Here is a 23,538-nt window from a genome sequence, read left to right as displayed (position 1 = left end):
CCCCCTCCTCTGCAACTCAACCCTCCTCTGCAACTCAACTACAGCAACTGCGCCCGTTGACTCTGCAAATCAGACATTGTTGGAGGGAGAACTGCGCCCTCCTCTGCAACTCAGACGTTCTCCGTGGGCAAGAAGTTTTGACCTCCTCTGAGAAACGAGCCGTCCCTCGACGTTGACGTTGCAAGGCAGGAGACGTTGACGTTAGGGACTAGACCGTGAGGTTGGGACAGTTGGGGGGTAGTGTTGTCCCTCTCTGCAACTTGAAAGGGAGACTCTGTAACTGGGGCCGACGACTCTGCCACTCAGCTCATCTGCTGTTGGGATCTGAAACTAACCTCTCTGCAACTGCACCCTCTCTGCAACTACCCTACGACTGGGACTCACCTCCTCATGGGACTGCACCTCTCTGCAAACTGCGCGGAGTCCTCTGCAAGAGTTGAACCCTCCTCCAACGTTAAACCCTATTGAGTTGTAACAAGTTGCACGCTGCAATTTGCAGGAACCTCTGGGAGGAAACCTTGAGTGCAACTGCACCCTCCTTGCAACTCAACCTCCTCTGAAATGGGACAGCAACCCACGCTCTGCAACAGAGCGTGGTCCTATTGCCTTTGGCACGAGTGTGAAAACTGACCTCATGGGTAGGGACCTCTCCTCCTTGTGGGAAGAGAGCCGGTGACTGTTGGGAACTCATTGAGTCTGGGAACAGCGTTGACGTGTGTAGGAGGCGTGTCACCTCCTGCACAGCCCTCCTCTGAACGTTGCAACTCTGCGACAGCACAGCTCCTCTGCTGGGAACTAAACCGGTGGGGTCAGGAGCACCCTCAGTTGTTTGGGAACCTCAACGTTTCAATGGCAACTGCTCCTGCAATTTGAGTTTCGGGAGTACTCTGCGGAGGGAGCAAGTCTGCAACCCTCCTCTGGGAGGACACTTCCGTGGGCTGCAAGGTCAACCCTCCTCTGGGAGGCAAACGCACAACCTTGGGTCTGAGAAGTTGAGTTGGGATGTGCTAACAAGCACCTTTCTCTGCCCTCCATCTGGGAGGCGACGATTGACCACTCAGGGAGACGTCAAACTCCTCTGCAACAGCGTGCAACTGCACCCTGTCAGGAGACGGTTGGTCTGCAACTAGTGGACCGAGACCCTCCTAAGTGCAAACTCATCTCTGGAGAGAGTTGAGTTTGGGAGGAGACCAACTCAACCCTCCTCTGCAACTCAACCCTCCTCTGCAACTCAACCCTCCTCTGCAACTCAACCCTCCTCTGCAACAGCACCCTCCTCTGCAACTCAACCCTCCTCTGCAACAGCACCCTCCTCTGCAACTCAACCCTCCTCTGCAACAGCACCCTCCTCTGCAACTCAACCCTCCTCTGCAACTCAACCCTCCTCTGCAACTGCAACTCAACCCTCCTCTGCAACTGCACCCTCCTCTGCAACTCAACCCTCCTCTGCAACTGCACCCTCCTCTGCAACTCAACCCTCCTCTGCAACTCAACCCTCCTCTGCAACTCCACCCTCCTCTGCAACTCACCCTCCTCTGCAACTCAACCCTCCTCTGCAACAGCACCCTCCTCTGCAACTCAACCCTCCTCTGCAACCCTCCTCTGCAACTCCACCCTCCTCTGCAACTCAACCCTCCTCTGCAACTCAACCCTCCTCTGCAACAGCACCCTCCTCTGCAACTCAACCCTCCTCTGCAACTTCACCCTCCTCTGCAACTCAACCCTCCTCTGCAACAGCACCCTCCTCTGCAACTCAACCCTCCTCTGCAACAGCACCCTCCTCTGCAACTCAACCCTCCTCTGCAACAGCACCCTCCTCTGCAACTCAACCCTCCTCTGCAACTCAACCCTCCTCTGCAACTCAACCCTCCTCTGCAACAGCACCCTCCTCTGCAACTCAACCCTCCTCTGCAACAGCACCCTGCTCTGCAATCACCCTCCTCTGCAACTCAACCCTCCTCTGCAACTCACCCTCCTCTGCAACTTCACCCTCCTCTGCAACTCAACCCTCCTCTGCAACAGCACCCTCCTCTGCAACTCAACCCTCCTCTGCAACAGCACCCTCCTCTGCAACTCAACCCTCCTCTGCAACTCAACCCTCCTCTGCAACTCAACCTGCAACTCCTCTGCACCCTCCTCTGCAACTCAACCCTCCTCTGCAACTCAACCCTCCTCTGCAACAGCACCCTCCTCTGCAACTCAACCCTCCTCTGCAACTTCACCCTCCTCTGCAACTCAACCCTCCTCTGCAACTCACCCTCCTCTGCAACTCAACCCTCCTCTGCCCTCCTCTGCAACTCAACCCTCCTCTGCAACTGCACCCTCCTCTGCAACTCAACCCTCCTCTGCAACTCAACCCTCCTCTGCAACTCAACCCTCCTCTGCAACTGCACCCTCCTCTGCAACTCAACCCTCCTCTGCAACAGCACCCTCCTCTGCAACTCAACCCTCCTCTGCAACAGCACCCTCCTCTGCAACTCAACCCTCCTCTGCAACTCAACCCTCCTCTGCAACTCAACCCTCCTCTGCAACTCAACCCTCCTCTGCAACTCAACCCTCCTCTGCAACTCAACCCTCCTCTGCAACTCAACCCTCCTCTGCAACTGCACCCTCCTCTGCAACTCAACCCTCCTCTGCAACTCAACCCTCCTCTGCAACTCAACCCTCCTCTGCAACAGCACCCTCCTCTGCAACTCAACCCTCCTCTGCAACTCAACCCTCCTCTGCAACTCAACCCTCCTCTGCAACTCAACCCTCCTCTGCAACTCAACCCTCCTCTGCAACTCAACCCTCCTCTGCAACTCAACCCTCCTCTGCAACTCAACCCTCCTCTGCAACTCAACCCTCCTCTGCAACTGCACCCTCCTCTGCAACTCAACCCTCCTCTGCAACTGCGCCCTCCTCTGCAACTCAACCCTCCTCTGCAACTCAACCCTCCTCTGCAACTGCACCCTCCTCTGCAACTCAACCCTCCTCTGCAACAGCACCCTCCTCTGCAACTCAACCCTCCTCTGCAACTCAACCCTCCTCTGCAACTCAACCCTCCTCTGCAACAGCACCCTCCTCTGCAACTCAACCCTCCTCTTCAACAGCACCCTCCTCTGCAACTCAACCCTCCTCTGCAACTGCACCCTCCTCTGCAACTCAACCCTCCTCTGCAACTGCGCCCTCCTCTGCAACTGCACCCTCCTCTGCAACTCAACCCTCCTCTGCAACTGCACCCTCCTCTGCTACTCAACCCTCCTCTGAAACTCAACCCTCCTCTGCAACTCAACCCTCCTCTGCAACAGCACCCTCCTCTGCACTGCACCCTGCTCTGCACTGCACCCTTGTCTGCAACAGTCTCCCTCTTGGGGGTAAGTGAAGCTCACTTCCCAACCTTAGAAACCCAGCTGCCGCTGGCTTTGTCCATCGCGAGTAAGGTTCTCCGAGTCAAGGGGGAACCCCGGCCAAATTTAACTATCACAGTGATCTTTCCATTTCTCTCCTTGGGGGAAGTATTGGTTGCTTCCCAGCCTTGGAGACTGAATGGTTCGGTCTCACCTCCGTGAGGGAGGGTCTTTGCAAGGCAAAAGGAATCTCCTCACTCTTCTCTAAGTTATGGCCTAAGTAATTATGGCCAACATAAAGCGATTATTGTTTTCTCGGCAGACAATATAAAATTTGTACTTAATCGTATTATGTTGAACAATGGTGGATAAAAAATTATTATTATTTATTTCATAACAGATACAATACAATTTTTACAAGATATCACAGTACAAAGTATTGCATTATACAATATCACATTACTAGTTATCACATTATAAAATATCACATTACAGAATATCGTAATACAGATAAGAGCAAAATAAAAAATACATTGAGGTATAAGTAAGAGCAAGTTTGACTGAAAACAGTTAACACTTATAGTAAATATTTGCTTATATGAGTAAAGTCCACTAAGAGCATGTAGTCGGTATGATACATGGGTGAGAATGAGTTCCCAATAAGAGCAAGTACAAAAAAGAGTAAAATCAGATACAAGATACAGTTATAGTTAGGAGCAGTAGTTGAATGTGAAAAGGTATGGAGCAGTTCAGTGCAAGTACAAGCTGATGCAAGAATTGGTACAATTGGGTGCCATACTAGTCCAGTATGGTCAAGAGTTGTGAGGTTTACAGATGCTGTCTGAACAGGTGTTTCTTGAGGAGTGACTGGGCAGTCCTGATATCTGTGGCTAGGTCGTTCCACCACTGAGGGGCGAGGGTGGAGAAGGAGCGGGCTCTGGAAGAGGGGGAGCGGAGGGGAGTACAGCTAATCTGCTGGTGGTGGAGGAGCGGAGGGAGGCGAGAGGGGGTGTAGGGAGAAATGATAGTCTGGAGAGGAGAGGGAACAGAAAGATCAAGATAGGAATAGGAGAGAACAAAGAATTTTGAATTGGATGAGATCAGCAATAGGGAGCTAATGCAGAGAGCGGAGCAGCAGTGTAACGTGGGAGAAATGAGGAAGGGAAAAGACAAGGCGAGCAGCAGAGTTTTGGATGAGTTGGAACGGACAGGTAGCAGAGGCAGGGAGGCCGGCCAGGAGGGAGTTGCAGTAGTTGAAGTGGGACAGTACCAGGGCCTGCACTTGGAGCTGCATGGAGTAATCAGCGAATTCTGCATATGTTGCTGAAGAAGAAGTGACAGCTCCATGCTGAGAGTAGGAGAGGGAGGGGTCAAGGGTAACACCATGGTTCTTGGTGGATGAGGAGGGAGAGAGTGTGGTGGACTCAAGGAGAACAGAGACCGAGAGAAATATGTATGCGTTTATCAGGAGAATAAACAGAATAACACACTAATGCTGCTAATGAATTGTCCCAGGCTCAAATGACAGGCAGAGAATTTCAATAGATAGTCTAGGGCATCCAAAATAATAAATCACAGATAGTGTATGTTCTATTATAGTAAAGATAAACATTAGTAGACCATTCCTATGCAATATTTCAAATGGAAATTTCAGTGAATTGCAGCAAATTTTAATACCAATTTTTTTTTTTGCTGTTTCATGATAACTATCAGTAATTCTACTAATGGAACGTTCAGATAAAACACAGGGAAATTTTGCTATTGCTGCAGTTACTGTTGAAAGCACATAGAAAATGAGATTTGTTATGTAGCAACAATGCCAGTACAATTTTCTTCTGTATTCAATTTGATAACTTTTGTAATGGTGTTACTTAAACTAAACACAATCTGTGATTCTATATAACAGTTATTTGCAAAGAAAATACATGAAATGTTAATGATTATATCTTTAATTGATATATATATATATATATATATATATATATATATATATATATATATATAATATACTATATATATATATATATATATATATATATATATATATATATATATATATATATATATATATATACACACACACACACACACACACACATATACAGTGCCTATAGAAAGTCTACACCCCCTTTCAAAATGTTCACCTTTTGTTGCCTTATAGCCTGGAATTATAATGCATTAAAATCGTTTTTTTTTTTTTTTTTTTTATTATCACACATCCTTCCCCACAACTTCCAAGTGAAAAAAATATTCTAGAAATTTGTAGAAAATTTATTAAAAATAAAAACTGAAATAGCTTGGTTGGATAAGTGTCCACCCCCTTGTAATAGCAATCCTAAATTAGCTCAGGTGTAACCAATTGCCTTTAAATTCACACACCAAGTTAAGTGGCCTCCACCTGTGTTAAATTGTAGTGATTCGCATGATTTCAGGATAAATTCAGCAGTTACTGTAGGTTCCCTCTGCTGGGTAGTGCATTTCAAAGCAAAGACTCAACCATGAGCACCAAGACTCTTTCAAAAGAACTCCGGAACAAAGTTGTTGAAAGGCGCAGATCAGGGGATGGGTATAAAAAAAATCAAAGGCCTTGAATATCCCTTGGAGCACGGTCAAGATGATTATTAAGAAGTGGAAGTTGTAAGGCACCACCAAGACCCTGCCTAGATCAGGCCGTCCCTCCAAACTGGATCACCGAGCAAGAAGGAGACTGATTTGTGGCTTTTATGGCTAAGAATGGTCAAAGTGTGTATGTGACAACAAGGCTTCATTGGAATGGACATTCTATTCTGAGATGATTAACATTATCAACATCATCAACATTCTGGAATTTTGTTTAAAAGACTACTTTTTTTTATCAACTTCTTAAAGTACTTGTGGCAGAGCAGAGCTCTACCCTTTATAGATTGGCAGGGATGGGGTTAAATTCTGGGAAGTAGGTTGAACTCATAAATATATTTATGTATTGCAATTTTATCAATTACAATCGTATTATTGTTCATAACAATAAAGAGCACTTGCCACTTTCCCAAAACTTTTTTTTTTATCACTTTCCAGAAACTCTGCATCTTGCACGTGAAAACATTTGAGCCTGAAATAATGGAAAATGCATTTTAAAATAAGACTGAATTTACTAACTGGAGCCTTCTAACTTTAGAGTGTGGTTAACATACTTTCTCTATTAAGGAATCAATTTACCAATGCCCCAGTACAGTATATTACTCAGCTAAATGTTGTACATAGTTGTATTGTCTCTCCAAGTGCAGTTGCTGCTTATGTTACGCTGACATATTGAATTGTATACTGCTTTGCAGTTTTGTAACGAAAAACTGACAAATAGAAAAATGTGACATTTCGAAATCTCAATCCTAAAATTCTAGGTGATGCAAATGTTTGGCCATAGCTGTACACTGAAGAAAGGTCAATGCATTAGGGGATTCTTTTTTTCATTGAGGAATACTTGCAGACGTTCAGGTTAACATTAACATATGAGATCTTGAGGTACAGTAAAGTATTTCTTGAACCCTTGGAGCATTATGAATTTATATAGTTATTTGCTCTGTTCTTGTCCCATACCACCACTGACTGACTCATTTTGAACATTGCTAGTTCCGTAACTGAGAGCCCAGGTTTTGGTCAAGAACATTGACATTGCATTGTGCTTCATTATTATTACTTTTTCTATATCAAAATATTGACTTTGCACTGAGCTTCATTATAATTACTTGTTCTATAACACATTAGCATTGCATTGTGCTTCATTATTATTATTTGTTCTATAACAGAACATTGACATTGCATTTCACTGCCACAGTCATTTCACCCTGCTCTCATTCACTTACGCTGACTGTGCACTTTCATTTGCCAGCAAAGGCGCCTGTCATTCAAAGCGCCTACTTTGAAATTAGTAGGTTAAGGTATAGGTAAGCTTTTAATATAGGTGTAGGGTGACAGTTAGTTAGTTACTAGTTTGATTTGAAAATGTGGACAATAGTCTGACCAATGGCTGGTCTCTGCAGCAGGATGAAGAGGGCCCGTCTGCATTACCTTCCAGTGACTCAGAGTCCAGCTGTGCTGAAGCAGGAGGGGGGCGGGTCTCAGACTCCAAATAAGTACAAGTTAGTTCTGTTCAGCTATCTAATGTTTTGTGCATATTAATTTTACTCACTTATGCTTAGAAATTCAAACAATTTTGAATCATAATATCAGACACTTGCAGTACTGCCTAGCAACTCCCATATGAAGCTCCATGTTTGTACTGTATTGACACATTTCTGATGCCTGCGCATGTCTGTTGCCATTTTCATTGTCATCTTAAAATTATCTAAAGTTCTAAAAAAAAAAAACCTTTTTTTTAGTTGACTTCCAACTAGGAGGTGCTAATATCTATGACCGGTGCCTGCCCATTCCATTATTTTTACTTGTTTTATAACTATTTTTGACGTCTGCCTGTGCCTTGCACCAACCGAACCGGCTCATTAATACAAAGAAATCTCTTCGAAATGCCTTTGTGACGATTACGTACAAGAACGGATTTGAACAAGAGTTGATGGGATAAAACAAAACCAGTAGAATCTTGGAGTTGCTCACGGTGATGAGTGGCACTTTGAACGCTGCAGAAATAGCAAAGAAAGTTATTGGTGCCATACACAAAAAGTCGGTGAAGATGAGCACTGCCATTCTTTTGGCAATTTTAGTGTCGCTGTTTTTGGTTGCAAATTCCGGATTGCGTACAGTTAGGTAGATTTTAATATAGCAGGTACAGATTATAATAAAGGTGATGACATTGAACATCAGAATGAATATAACATACCCCTGGGCTGGCGTAGTTTCGATATCCATGGGAAGGCACATGCTAACCACCTTGTAGCTACTCACACCCCAAATGGGCATGAAAGCCACTATGAGTGAAAACAGCCATCCCCCAATCATAAAGACGGCAGCATCTCTGAAACGTAGCTTTCTGTCCGGCTGCATGGCGTAGGCAATGGTGTACCAGCGCTCCAGTGTGATCATGGTCAAGGTGTACACTGAGAGTTCACTGGCAAACACTGTTAAAAACCCAGCTGCACCACAGCCAGCGCCAGTCTGCCACTCTATTGCATGGTTATAATACTGGCCTTTTGATATACAATCAATAGAAGCAATGAGAAGCAAGTAAACGCCCATGCAAAGATCAGCAAAGGCAAGATTGCACATGAGGAACCTTGGGACGGTGAGCTTGTAGTGACTGGTGAGAAGAACAAGCAGTACAGCAATGTTTCCAGCAATGGAAAAGAAGTTAATGATCCAGATAAGGATTCGAAGAAAGTCGTAGCCCAGGATGTCCTCACAGGGGTTGAAAGCGTCTGGCTCTGGCGTACAGCGAATTTCTATCTTGCAGGTTTCCAGTTCTGGATAAAGATAATCCATGTTTTCTGAATAGTAACTATCAGCTGGATATCTGATGTTGAGAGTTCCAAGTTTAAAAAAAAAATAAAGAAAGAATGAAATTGCACTCAGTTATCAAATAACTTTTCTTTTAGCCCCCCCCCCCCCCAAATCCAACACAACCCAACAACACATATTTAATTTGCCTCACTTTATCCGAAGGTAATTTATATGTCTTTCTGCTCACAATTCAGAGCAATGTAATTTTCAACATAACTGCACTGTGTGAATGCTACTTGGATTTGGATTGCTGATTTAAGTGGCAGCAAAGCGCTAAAGCTTATTAAAAAAAATTAAGCAAAGTGGTGAGAAGTGTTTTGTGTGCGACTTACACATTCGCATAAGTGCTATAGTCTTCACAGTTATTGGAAAGGTTTCCAAATGATGGAATAGAAGAACTCTGCCTGGAAGAAGAAAAAAAGCAAACACATTGTACATATTAGAAATCCATGACATGCAGTATATTTACTGTGTTCTCTATTTTTTGCTCTTATTTGAATTTGATCTTTTGCTACTGATTTTATTGTACTTTACAACTGTTCTTATCTGTAATGTGATATTCTGAAATGTGATACTTTACAATGTGATATTTTGTAATGTGATACTTTTTACTGTGACATTTTGTAACAATTTTAAGTCACCCTGGATAAGGGCATCTGCTAAGAAATAAATAATAACTAGAATGGAAGTTTCTAAAGAAACTTTGTCTGCATTGTTGGTTGTTTTGGATGGCGTGTAATTTTAACAGTGTGGTAGACATCGTTTCAATTGCCAAAGTCATTTTATAAGCATTCATATAGTATAATTTAACATTTGACCTTAAAAGAGTGGTCAAAGTTCAAAGTCCACGACATTTTTATAAAGTTCTTAATTGGTTTCTTATACATGTAAATAGCAAACATGAGTCTACCTGCAATCTATAAGGTGATATGAGCTGTTAAACATTCTATTGTCCAGTTTGACTGTGAACGAGAGGTCAAAGGTCAACGTGCAAGACAATTTTAGATAGCTCTTAGTTGGTTTCCTATACGTGTTCAATATGAAATATGAGTTTGTCTGCAGTATTTAAGGGGCTATATAAGGAGATATAATTAAACAGCATTTTTAGACAGACCATTGGCAGTTTCCTATTAGTGTTCAATAGTAACCAGTTCCCAAAAAGCACTCTGTAAGGAGCTATGAGCTTCCAAAAATTTGTTTACTTCTTTTGGCAAAATGCCAAAATTCTATATTTGGCTCTAGAAAGGTCATAGATCACGAGCAATGACATATTTCTACAGAGCATACAATGGTTCCTATATGTGTTCAATAAAAACTATGGGTCTATCTGTCTTCTTTCAGGAGTTATGAGCTGTCCAGTTTTAGTGGTCATTTTTTATTTAGCCTAGGAAGGTCATAGGTCAATGGAAAGAAAGTTGGTCTTATAGATAACCAATGGATTCCTATACATGTCCAATAGTAACTATGACCCTATCTTGTCCCCGTAAGGACTTATAAGCTGTTTAATTTTGAGGGGTCATGACCTGTGACCCCCAAATACATAAGTCCGATCGGCAACAAAAGTAATAGCAACTCAAGTCAGATAGAGTGCAATAGTTTCGAGTTGATCAGTTCAAAGCTCTAGGAGGAGATAGGTTCCAAAAAATCGGTCAGAAACATGGAATAAGAATAAAGAAACTGAGAGAAAACAATGTCTGCATTTTACAATGCAGACAATAATAATAATAATTAATAATAATAATAATAATAATAATAATAATAATAATAATAATAATAAATATATACAGTACGCTTTTTAACAGAAATACTAATACAGGACCAAAGCACCCGTGCGGCTTGCTTTATCACCGTCCACTCAGAACACCATGATGTATACTTAGTTGCATACGCATGTCATCACACTTTCTATAACATAAGCAGGATTTTTTTAAAGATTCAAGCCAGGAATCACCAGGGCACATGATTTCTTCCATCACCCTTTAGCACCCATAGTAGGCACTACCAGGTTTCATTTTCTAGTATTATTGGTGTCACATCAGCCTAGCAGTGTTGGGTTAAACATTTTTTAAAAGCAGCTTCAGGGGTATGATAATGTAAAATCAGTGATCCCCTGTGGCAAAGTGCCAGCCCCTGTGTGTATTTTGTGTTGTATGTTGTGTGTTAATGGTGTATAGTCATTGGTACACGGGATATAAAAGGGTCTGTGTAACACGACTGTTTAAAATGTATAAGTAAAATGTACTAATATGTGAGCACGGGGAATTGCACTTTATTAATTCACATGCAGTTGTACCGCGACTTCAATGGAATGATTGATTAGCAATTGAGTCTCGGTACAGCTGCATAAAAGCTGCATGTTTTCATTCACTCGGGGTTGTGTGTTCAGTGAGTGGAGAACGGGATTGGAGATGGAAGTAATAATAATAAAATAATAACATAAAGTAAAATAGTTAAAATATCTGCTCACCATGTTTCTTTTAGTGTTAGTCAGTTTTGTTTGTCTCTTTTATTTTGGTGAATGTGCCGTGTCCTGTGTTTTTGTTTGTCTTACAACCATTTATTTTCTGACTGTCTGTTTATTTATTAAATGCTGAGCGAGACTATTTGCTCAGCTCCACCAAACTCCACCTCTCTCTCTGTTTATTTCCTGTTTCTGGTCTGACGTCCCCCACTCCGGCCATCTTTGTGACATCCACTAATTTAAATCACTCCCACATAACAATCAAAAGGTTTTCAATAGTGCATTATCAGGTTTGGTAAAAATATTGTTGTATCTTAAACCCTTTCACAGCATCCATAGGGATCTTATCTCTGGGAAAGCAATTTTCTTCACCTTTTTTTCTTAAAAAAAGTGTCAATGTAAAAAGAACCTACAGAGATGAAGCAAACTGTAGGTGAGTGCTTTGCTACACAGGCAGATGTCAGAGAGGATAGATGGCACCCACCATTGGAGATGAATTTATAACATACACAGATGCTTTACGGACCTTATTCTTATCTGCAGCATTTCACTTATTAAACATACAGTTTATAATGGAAAGGGAAACAGCAAAGACTGCAGTCTAAGAGAACGTTGTAAATCACAGTAAAAGCTCTTTGGTATTTCCTTTCCATTACAGAATGTATGAAGTCCATCAAACCAGAGCAAATAGGCTGTAATGGTAGACAAACAGATGCAAAAAAGGCAAAATTAAAAAAGTCATGCTAAGTCATTTAAACCTCTATATTTAAGGTTTAACAGTACTGTCCAGAGACACACTTACTCTTTCTTTCTGTTCCAGTTTCTGAAGGCACAGCAGTGACTAGGATATGTTAAATTAGCCTCCTGTAGGTAATCAAAGCTGTCCAGAGGGGGCAGTGTCTTAAGGGAGTAAGTGTCCCGAGCAATAAGCACTTTCACCGACTGCAGTCCTTGGGTGGGCAGAAATTGAAGCGGTGTTGAGGAAATGTCTCTGTAAAATAATACAAATCACTTTTTTCTTTTTTTTTTGTACAATTTTGCAAGTTTTATCTTAAGAATAGTCTGCTCATAATTTATAATTACAGAAGGGTTAATGCCCAGAAATACTTAAAAATGACAACCTTTAAATGATATTTCTTAGCAAACAGCACTAACTTACAGTATATCGGGTCCTGTTGCTCCCCTGAAGGCATCGTTGTGTATCTGCTCTAGATATTTATTATCCTTAAGAACCCTGGGGATATAAAGACCTTAAATTTTGCCACAGTAAATATCCCAAACATCAATCACCAAACACAGCACAATGGTTTATCATAATGTATTGTATTGAAGGAGGAACTGAAATATACTCTGAGGATAAAAAATTAAGTGGATCTTATGATCGAAACATTTGTCATAAAAAATTTGCCGTAAAAAACATCATCCAGTATACTACATACCATAGTCAAAACAGTAAAATCATGACTTGCCAGAGAGACACTTCCACTAAATTATTATTATTTGTTTCTTGGCAGATGCTAACAATGTGAAGATATCACATTATTTTTACATTTTTCACACTGTATACTCACTGCTCTTTACCAGAGCAATCTTGGTAAAGTACCTAGCTCAAGGGTACAGCAGCAATGTTCCCCACCTGGGATTGAACCAACAACCCTCCAGTCAACAGTCGAGAACCCTAACCACTACTCCACACTGCTACCCATAGGCAATCAGGCTTCGTGCCCCTGTGTTCATCTCGCCTCAATGCATTAGTCTCAAAACTCAGGTTTTCAACCTTATTGTACATAATAGTTCTAATGGAGATTGATGCTATTTCGCTTCAATTCCTGCATCCAGAATCTGCACAGCATCTGCATGATACTTCAAAGCTGCAACGCCTTCAGAATTCAATCATGTTAATCTTGTCCCTTATTAGATTTTGGGTTATGTTTAATGTATTGATTTCTTGCCAGGAGGAACACCTGTGTATCTCTCCAAACTGTCTACATACTGTCTAGAAAATTACTAATTTGCCTATTTTGACAATTTCCCAAGATTTCATAGTAAAACTAATCAAAACCTCAGAAGCATTGAGGTGTTCTTTTTTTTTAAAGTTTAGTAATCGGCAATTATTTTATTGTTTTCTCCCAATTTGGCATATCCAATTATTTTAGGCTCAGCTCACTGGTACCACCCCTGCGCTGACTCGGGAGTGGCCAAGCTGACCGCTTTTTTTCACACTGTATACTCACTGCTCAACCACCTCAGAGTTACAGCGTTGGAGGACATGCAGCTCTGGGCAGCTTACAGGCAAGCCTGCAGGTGCCCAGCCAGACTACAGGGGTTGCTGGTGCGAGGTGATCCGAGGACACCCTGGCTGACGTAAGACCCGCGCGGTGCTCGGCCAATTGTGCACCGCCCCCTGGGGGCTCCCGTCTACAGTTGTTAATAGAAATGCCTGGACTTGAACCGATGACCTCCAGGGCACTCGGAATGCCTTTACCAGACCACTCAGAAGACCCATAATGGTGTTCTAATTCTATGCTGTTTCCAGTATGGGCTTTTCTCTGGATAAACTGGTATGCATGAAGGCAAAACTGACTAACAATTTACCAATAAATCTCTCACATTGGCATGCTCCATATTGAATTTCATGAAAAAAGAAAAAATAATTAATGCTTATTTACTAAAACAAAAAATCAAGACTAATGATATATCATTTAGCAAGGGCATTTATTTATTTATTTTATTTATTTATGTATTTATTTATTTTACACAATGTTCTGCCATCTCCACTTGTCTGTCTGCCTGTATTCTCATATCTGTGTGTTAATACAGAGTTGTATATAAATAAGAAATATCCATTTGAAAAGAAGGAATGACAAACCCTGAGCCATGATCCCTGCAGTGAATACCATGTGTCACGTCAGATACTGCTCTCCTAATGCAATATTCATCTGAGACAAACCCTTCAATGCATTTTGATCACCAACAATGTGTCTGAAGTGTCCAATGGGTCACTGGAGTCAATGTGATACAGTTAACATGGGGTTGGATGCTTTGATGTATGACTGTTCCAATGCCAGCCATTTAAACCACTTACTTAAGAAACTTCAAATGACTTATACATGCACTGATGGCTTATATTGTGAAGGGTAAGACATGAACAAGAAGTGTTACTGAATCATCCAATTTCAATACAATCCATTATACAAAATCAGAGCTTCAAAAGGTGTCTGCTCAGTAATATTCTCTCTGCCACTCCACTCTCTACAGAGTGAGAAAAAAAAAAACAGAAATATAAGTACAGTTTATTTAGCTTTGTCCCGTTGAATGCGTTCTTCTGTATGTCTTTGAATCCATTTTTAAAGAGATTCCTGAAAGAGAAATACAACACACAATTGAGAAATACCCATATATCACGTTATCAAGGCATTCAAGCATTAGCATTTGCTTGTTTTTTTTTAAATATGAGAAAAGTTTTATGCATAAATAATCATTATAAGTCATGTCTTCATTGGAAGCTATAACAAGCAACTAGACTTACAATTTCACTTAAATATGTTCCTATTAAAAAAAATGGTATATATGGTAGAATGCTACACCTTTAATTAGTTATCTACTGTATTGGCAAATTTAGAAAATAACATTAAAACAAAACAAAAAAATGATATGCATTTTATGAATTAATCTTCCTGAAGCCTTACTCACATTAGTGAACACTCCTCAGCCAGCCCCAGAAAAGCATTGGGTGGTATGGTTGTTAAATGCATGTTGTCACAAATTTCCCTGGAGAACTAAACATTATTAGTTGTTTGCACAGCATATAAAATCATCAAGAGATCAACTGTAGCATCCAATTACTTTTTTCTATGCGATCCTGAGTAAACATATTTTAACCCTAACCCTAACTGTTGATGCTACAGTAGTACGACCCGCTGTGTGAACAGTTGATCCCATCTTTTACAATAGGGTGTTTACCACACAGCATTATTTTCAAAAGCTGCAAAACAAGAATGTTTTGTATCATTAAATAAAATGATTCAGGTCTTCAACAATGGGCCAGATTAATCAAGGTATTTAGATGCAATTGCAATGCAATTTACTCCATGTATTCCTGAAGTATAATCACAGTGGTTATCTTTCAAAATAACAAGTTATGTAACATCCGTTTTTTTTTTTTTTTTTTTTTTTTCACAGAAACGGCACTATGGAAGTGTGGTGGGTAATTCACTGACACAGGAGACAGACAGATGGATTTGGCAACAACGCACAGGTGCCCAGTTTTATTTTGAGGTGCTCTTTTTCTTTTAGCCTGCAGAGGGCGCTGTTGGTCCGTGGTCTACTTACCAACGATGGTAAACAGAACCACGGGAATACCAAGCGATGGTACACGATACCAGTGCACTTGCAGGTGCTTCGAAACAATAATTCAAAACAGAAGGCACAAAGAAACAGGGAAAATAAAACAGTAACAAAACTACAAAGAAAAGGTGCTGCACTTGACAGCTATATCCCAGTCGCCGCTACCCGTGCGACCCGGATCACCGTCCTACACTGCCGGCTAACTAGCCTGCTCCGTTACAATACTCCGGGGTCTGCCCAAGGGTTCCCCGCTCTCACTGTCTCGCTGTGAAACTCTGTTTCTTTTTCTCCCGGCTGATTCTCGGTCCTGGACCAAAGCTTCCGCACTCTCGGTGCGTCTAAACGGGCAGACCTGATGAAACAGCAGAGCGTTAACTTATAAGGCTAACAATCTCCCCAAGACTCATCTCTCAGCCATTCAGAGAGGGGGAAAGTCCACACACCCACTTTTCCACCTCCCCGTGTCACTGCCATGACTCACAGGCGGTTGTTGGACGACTGCTGCCCTCTTCCTGCAGCACCGTGAACACGCCAGCAGAGTCAGCACAGATCTCCCCCTGCTACAGGCACTGATTGCATTGCAAGTGTAACGACTTTGGTAAATATTGCACAAAAAAAGGTGTGTTTGTTGCACTTTTCTAAAACTCAGTCATCCACAGATTTGCTACACATGAACCAGTTTAAATCTGCAGCGTTGCACAATCATGTTAAAAAACTCCCTGGCACTATTTACTATGTGCATTTCTATTACCACATTGCCTACCATGCACTACACCTAATCAGAAAGCTTGCCTTTTTGACTGTCTGTTTGTTTTCATTCCCCAACGGTAGTTTTAACCATTAAAAAAAAACAAAAAAAAACCGCTCCCACCCCAATGGAATATGCAAGGTGTATTTGTTGATGGTGCTTTTTCTAATCCGACTGCTTTTAGTTAATTCTGCCTGTCGTTGTAAGGCCTTTTCAGCTTCACTCTTCAGCCTGGACGAGATGCACGACTTGACAATCAAAGGAGGTTCATGTAATATACCGCCCACAGGAAAATAAGAGCAATCAGAGCCCATTACTCAGAGATGCCAAGTTATATTAGATTCAATATAAGTTTCACCCTGGCACAATAGTATAGGTTATTTTATATGCAACTATCACAACAACCAATGACATATCTCAATACTCACAGGAGAAAATAGGAGTCCATGGAGAAGATCTTTGTTAAATCAGGGAATATAGTTATTCCAGTGTTACAAATACTCCTGATAAAAGAAGAACAGAAATACAAAGCAGGTGACAGCTTATATTTATGGAAATATTTAACAATGAGCAGTACTTTGTCCAGCTTAAGTACTTTTTAATCTGATGTACTAGTAGGCTAAAGTATATTACTAACACAGATGGGGATGTTAACCATACATTTTCAAATGAGCTGTAGCGCTGCCAGTGTTTACCTATTAGCTTCTCTTTTCTTAACTTTTCACATCACACATATAAACAAAATATTTGAAGACCATGACAAATGAAAACAAGCCATTTATAAAATCCTGTGCCCTATTTATCAAAAAACATACTACAAGTGGTGATTGGTCATTAAATTGTTGATGGAACGGTTACAAAAACAAATCACAATGATTCTTACAGGTATTTTAACTTTGGAAGATCTGCAAATGCTCCCTGTTCAATCATCACAAGATGTTTTGTGTTTTGAATTGAGCTAAAACGAGAGAAAAAGCAAACAGCAACAAATGAATACAGTCCAAATATCATCTATACAGTAGATGGCAGTCATTGTCTTTCACTGAATTGAGGCTGCTATTGTAGTCTTGTTCGTATGCTTGGCCATTGTATCCCGTGATACGTCCTCAATATCTGACTATTAGCTAGCCTGCAGCATGGAAACATACAGTAGTTTAAATAATGATGACCTCTTGTCACAAAGACGGCCGGAATGGGGGACGTCAGACCAGAAACCAGGAAATAAACGACAGAGAGAGGTGGAGTTTGGTGGAGCTGAGCGAATAGTCTCGCTCCACATTTAATAAATAAACAGACAGTCAGAAAATAAACGGTTGTAAGACAAACAAAAACACAGCACACGGCATATTCGCCAAAACAAAAGAGACAAACACTAAACGAAACACGGTGAGCAGATATTGTAACTATTTTACTTTACATTATTATTTTATTATTATTACCTCTGTCTCCAATCCCGTTCTCCACTCACCGAACACACTACCCCGAGTGGGTGAAAACATGTAGCTTTTATGCAGCTGTACCGAGACTCGATTGCTAATCAATCATTCAATTGGAGTCACGGTACAACTGCAAGTGAATTAATAAAGTGCAATTCCCCGTGCTCACATATTATTACTTTTTACTTGCACGTGAAGTGCTGTGCAATCCTTGTGTCTAAATACAAGTATACATTTTAAACACTCGTGTGACACAGACCCGTTTATATCCCGTGTACCAATGACTATACACCAACATTAACACACAACACAAAATACACACAGGGGAGGACACTTTGCCACACCTCTCTAATGCAACAAACCTAGCATCTTCATGTAATGGCCCTGCTGTCAAAATGTAGTGTTTCTATTTTTCATTTTTTATTGTTTATTTTTTTTTATTAAGCAGCCCAGAGCATACAAGGTGGTTAATACCACATGCACACTGATAAAAAAAAAAAAAAACCCTAAGGTTTCTGGCAGCCCACTGCAGCTTGGAGTCACTTCAGATTTGTCATGGGCTACAGGTATTTATTTTTATTGAAGCCATACTTTTTATATATAACATCCATAAAAGTACAAAGTTTACTGACTATACAGCTAGAGGCTGACTGGTATGAAGAGTTTGTTTATTGAAGCCTAAGCCCAGCATTCACACTTTGTTGTACAGAGACTGTTATTTCAAGCATCCCGCGGGGAGACTGAATATTCATTTAGCAAAAGTGATTTAAAGGCTTGTAAAGGATCTCCTTGCAGCTGATGGGTTAATAATACTGACATCAGCATAAGGCACACACAGTAGTTATCTTTTGACTAGACAGCTTGCTGTTGAGAGCTTGCGCTTTGAATGGTAAGACAATTGTCTTTTAACTGTGAAGTTACCGGTTTGCATCAAGTTTAATGGGCTAAGATGCCAAACCATTACAGTGCTCTACAGTTGAGAGGTAAGTATGTGTCTTATGCTGATGTCAGTGTTATGAGCTCATTGGCTGCTAGGAGGAGATCCATTATATGTTAGAATGAGGTTTGTGTGCAGAAGCTCCAGGAAACGTGGATGTATCTGGTGTTTGTCTCAGAACGAAGAGATTTCATTCCAAACAAATGCAGCTGAAAAACCTGTTTTCAAGTGGTAAACTGTTCTGAGTTGGTTCAGTTTAAATTCCATTAATTGTCACTTATCTTAGTCAATTATCATCACTTGCAGCAAACTTATTTATTGAAGCTGAATACAAATTGATAAATTACAGTTGGGACAGTTTAATTTATTTTTAGTTTAGTGCTCACGGTTTATCGCCATGATCCATCTGGTTTGCAACGAGTGGAGAAGTGAGTGTGGGGCTCATTGCAATCAGGAATACTAGTGATACCTGCCAACAAGGATCTGGAACACCATGAGAGCCACTCTACATTAGGCACACCTGTCTTTCAGCTTTGCTTTGAACATGTTAGATAAATTACTTGTACTTACATTTCAGTAAGGCTGAGAAGGAACACAAACGCTTGTGTTTTTATTCTCTTGACTGATTCGCTCTGGGTAATTTCACTGTAGAATAAATATGTACAACAGAAGTAATTTAATAAATGTACTGAATATATATTAACACAGTGTTCTTAAAACAAAGGCAAGAGGGGTCGACTGAATCCCAGCAGCCAGAATGCTGGTACTGGGATCTGTACTGTATACATCTGCATACTGAGATCTGTAATGTATAGATCTGTACACTGAGATCTGTACTGTATACATCTGCATACTGAGATCTGTAATGTATAGATCTGTACACTGACATCTGTACTGTATAGATCTGTATACTGAGATCTGTACTGTATAGATCTGTATACTGGGACCTGTAATATATAGATCTGTATACTGAGATCTGTACTGTATAGCTCTGTATACTGGGATCTGTAATATATAGATCTGTATACTGAGATCTGTACTGTATAGCTCTGTATACTGGGATCTGTAATACATAGATCTGTATACTGAGATCTGTACTGTATAGATCTGTATACTGAGATCAGTACTGTATAGATATGTATACTGAGATCTGTATACTGAGATCTGTATACTGGGATCTGTACTGTATAGATCTGTATACTGAGATCTGTACTGTATAGATATATATACTGAGATCTGTATACTGAGATCTGTACTGTATAGATCTGTATACTGGCATTTCAGTGCATTGTTAAAATATGTCATATAAGCCTATGGGCAAAGACACATTTACAAAGAGGAATGAAATGATAGAAACCATAATTTTATAACAAGCAATAATCTAGCAAAATAATAACTGATCTGCTCCGTCTTTCCTGTTTGTTTTATACTTTATAATTGTTTTAATCCCTTACTGGCTTTAGAATAGAGACCAATAAATCAGCCCCAGATAATGCTCATGCTTAGGCCCCACCTACTCTATTAAGTAAAAACCACACGGATGACATCTATCATCGACGTGCAGTGCTTGGTGACTAGAATGCTTGATCGCTCTGCAAAAAGTTATCTATTGGGTTTATTTATTATGTAACAGCTAAGAGCCCATGCTAATAGCTTGCATCTAGATGCACAAATTATCTCAAACAAAGCACAGCAATAGGAAAAATACAGTTTGAAATATTTAAGCCACAACAAAACACAATGTCTTTTTTTTGGACGCATAGTACAGAATATATAATTTATGACCCATATAAGTTTTACATGAACCATGATGTGTGAATACAGAAAACACAGGGTGTATTGTATACAAAAGGATGTATTGTATTAAGGTACAGTAGTCAGAAGAGATCTTATGGTTTGGTGTTTTGAGTTTGTAATCATTGAGTTGTTAACAACAATGAAAAGCTCTTTGTTGGTAATTTCCTGGCAAACTGTTGCTTGCAAGCTTAATAAGTATAGTGACCAGCTGCCATTAGGACCATGCTGTCTCTCCCCTTTCAGAAGACCTCTCTCTGATATGAGCAGCTCTGTACAAGATCAATTTACTCAATCCATTTGGTGGACAGCATAAAGGGTGAAATTACTTAACTGAACACTTATTGTTTGCTAATTAAAATTCTGAGGAGCATATAATATTGCCCTTCCTGCTCATCATTCCATTCCACAAATACCGTTTTTCTTTTCCTGTGAAGTTTAGAAAATTCCTTCTGTGATGTCCTGCCAAATCATCTAGTTTGGGGTCGCCTTGCCCCTGCGTGTCAGTCGAGTCCATACTATTGGGATTCAACTGGACTGCAAGCCAAGGATTCGGCAGGGGGACACACATTGACATTAAAACCGGCAGACCCGCAACAGTCATTGCACAGCCCACAAAATAAAACTTATATGTAAGATTCGATTTAAGGTAAGGTTTGTCATTATCAACATATGATTGTACACTCCATTCATTGATGGGTTCTTAAAGACTATGTAGTGTTATATATCCCCATGTGTTGCTACAACTGTTTAAATAACATACCTGTAATTTTTATTTTCACTGTTAACATCCTGACAGCTTTTTAAACTTATAACTTTAGAGTCTGCTTCAAAGCTCTTTTCAAAATGTCTGCTCTAGTGCACTGGGGTTTGAGAGCTGTCCTCTAAATCACTGCAGAAAGTAACCATTAAAATAACATAACAAGTGCTCTAGCTTTTCTTTTCCGTACCACACCTGGTTTAAAGGCATGTCATATGCAGACAGGCTAAAATAATTGAGTCTATTCAGTCTTGAACAAAGCATTCAAAATTCTAAAATGTATTGACAATGTCAACCCAGGGGACTTTTTTAACTTGAAAAAAAGAAACAAGGACCAGGGGTCACAAATAGAGAATAGATAAGGGCATTCAGAAAAGAAAATAAGAGGCACATTTTTACACAGAGAATTGTGGGAGTATGGAACCAACTCCCCAGTAATGTTGTTGACGCTGAAACCCTGGGATCCTTCAAGAAGCTGCTTGATGAGATTCTGGGATCAATAAGCTACTAACAACCAAACGAGCAAACGGCCTCCTCTCATTTGTAAACTTTCTTGTGCTCTATTAGTTCTTGGAGTATCAAAATACCTAGAGCTGTACAATAAAGGACACAACAATTATAAAGACAATTATGTTCTTATGGATCGTTATTGCTGTGTACCTGTTTGATAATGTGGGCAATAATCCTTACACTATCAGCGTACTAGAGCAGACATTTTGAAAAGCACTTTGAAACAGACTTTATAGTTATAAGTGTAAAACTGTGTCAGGATGTTAACAATGCCAAGAAAAAGATGACATTCAGATGACATTGTGCCTCTAGCATTAATAAACATGCACATGTTTACCCAAAGCTCTTCCAGTGATCAGCGTTATGGAAATGTGGATTTCTTTTCCAATTTCACTTGAACATATTATTCGTAGAATGCCATCAACAGCCTAATGTATTCAGAAAAAAATGGTGTTGCCATAGAAACCTCTAAACCTCTGAGAAAGGCACACACAGAGAAAAAAAAAATTACTATTTAAGACAGGAAATCATACATACTAGAACAATGTGTTCAAATTTACCAATACAGTTTTCATTTGAGTTATTTCATGAAAAAAGGTACATTTCACATAGGGTTAGCTGTTAAGAATTACAAAGGAGTTGTACTGTCATTAAGACAAACACGCTCGTCAGTACAGTTTAGCATGACAGCTGCAATGTGTTGCTGTTTAAATGATTGTCTTTGGCAAAATAATGGGACAAAACGTCTCAAGAGCCATGTGTTTATTTATTCACAGGACAGAAGGTAACAAAATTATTTTCCAGGGGCACGCAGTGGAGTCAAGATCACCACTTTTCAGAGGGTTTTGTAAGCAGCTCAGAAAGAAAAAACACACATACAGCTGCTGTATTACAGTCACATGTTTTACATGACAGAGCAGAGCAGTTCTCTCTCTAAAAAAATCTGCGCTGTGATAGAGGCTTGCAGTGTGAAGGTAACCTCAGTACAAAACAATGAATTCCAATCATTGTTTCTGTTTATTTTTAATTCACCCAAATGAGATCTTGCAGATTTCTTTTTAACACACATATTTATTTGTTTTTAATTCACACTTAATCCTTTACACACATGTTTATACAATCTGAGAAAATATCATGTTTTAAGCAGGCAGTAGTCAGCAAACACAAAACAAGACAAAGAAAACCCTCCCATATAACCCACCTGCTCCACAGGCAGACTATTCAAGTTCATAGCAATATTGTTATTATGTCAGAAAATGAGAATAAGGAAAAACAAACCATACAGTTCTACATATACACAAAAATGCATGAATATATGTGTATAGAGATTGTTTCACATAAGACCGAAATTATAGCTCTGAGAAAGGCACACATAGAACAAATACTTTTGAGACAGTGGCCCTGGTTAGAACTCATACTGCTTCTTGTAAATATGAACTCTGCTAGTTCTGATCTAGACTGGTGTGGAAATGCTTATAATCACTCTCTTATAATCACTCTCTTTCTCACTGATGATCTGGCTCCAATTAAGAACTGTAAAGCTGTAGTTTTTGGTTTGTAGTTCCCTTTGGTTCACAGATGAGTTAAGGGCTATGACATTTCTAAGTCATAAATTGGAAAAAGCTTGGAAGAAACCCCACTTAGTGATCCATGAGCAGATCTGGTGCGAGTGTCTGAAGAAATATAGAAAGGATTAAGGGCTGAGAAAATTTCATATTTTTCCAATATCATCAAGGAAAATCAAGGCAACTCCAGAGTCCTTTTTTCCACTATTAGTAAATTGTTGTCA

The 23,538-nt window shown here is 40.3% G+C and overlaps 1 protein-coding gene across 1 annotated transcript in view; it reads right to left on the bottom strand.

Moving 5' to 3' along the window:
* Positions 1–7,712: 7,712 nt before the first annotated feature.
* The window catches only part of LOC121316454 (lutropin-choriogonadotropic hormone receptor-like), a 30,699-nt gene continuing 14,873 nt past the window's right edge, over positions 7,713–23,538 (bottom strand). Inside the window, exons 3-11 of the mRNA XM_041251520.1 lie at positions 19,256–19,330; positions 17,196–17,270; positions 16,741–16,815; positions 14,911–14,988; positions 14,508–14,576; positions 12,377–12,451; positions 12,020–12,208; positions 9,089–9,160; positions 7,713–8,769 (exon numbers count right to left, since the gene is read on the bottom strand). Of these exons, the coding sequence (XP_041107454.1) occupies positions 7,713–8,769; positions 9,089–9,160; positions 12,020–12,208; positions 12,377–12,451; positions 14,508–14,576; positions 14,911–14,988; positions 16,741–16,815; positions 17,196–17,270; positions 19,256–19,330 (1,765 nt within the window). The remainder of the gene's footprint in view (positions 8,770–9,088; positions 9,161–12,019; positions 12,209–12,376; positions 12,452–14,507; positions 14,577–14,910; positions 14,989–16,740; positions 16,816–17,195; positions 17,271–19,255; positions 19,331–23,538) is intronic.

This window comes from Polyodon spathula, chromosome 5 (assembly GCF_017654505.1).
Source record: "Polyodon spathula isolate WHYD16114869_AA chromosome 5, ASM1765450v1, whole genome shotgun sequence".
Taxonomy (NCBI): Eukaryota; Metazoa; Chordata; class Actinopteri; order Acipenseriformes; family Polyodontidae; genus Polyodon; species Polyodon spathula.
The sequence above is the reverse complement of the archived record's forward strand: the minus strand, read 5'-3'. Positions and strand labels throughout refer to the sequence as shown.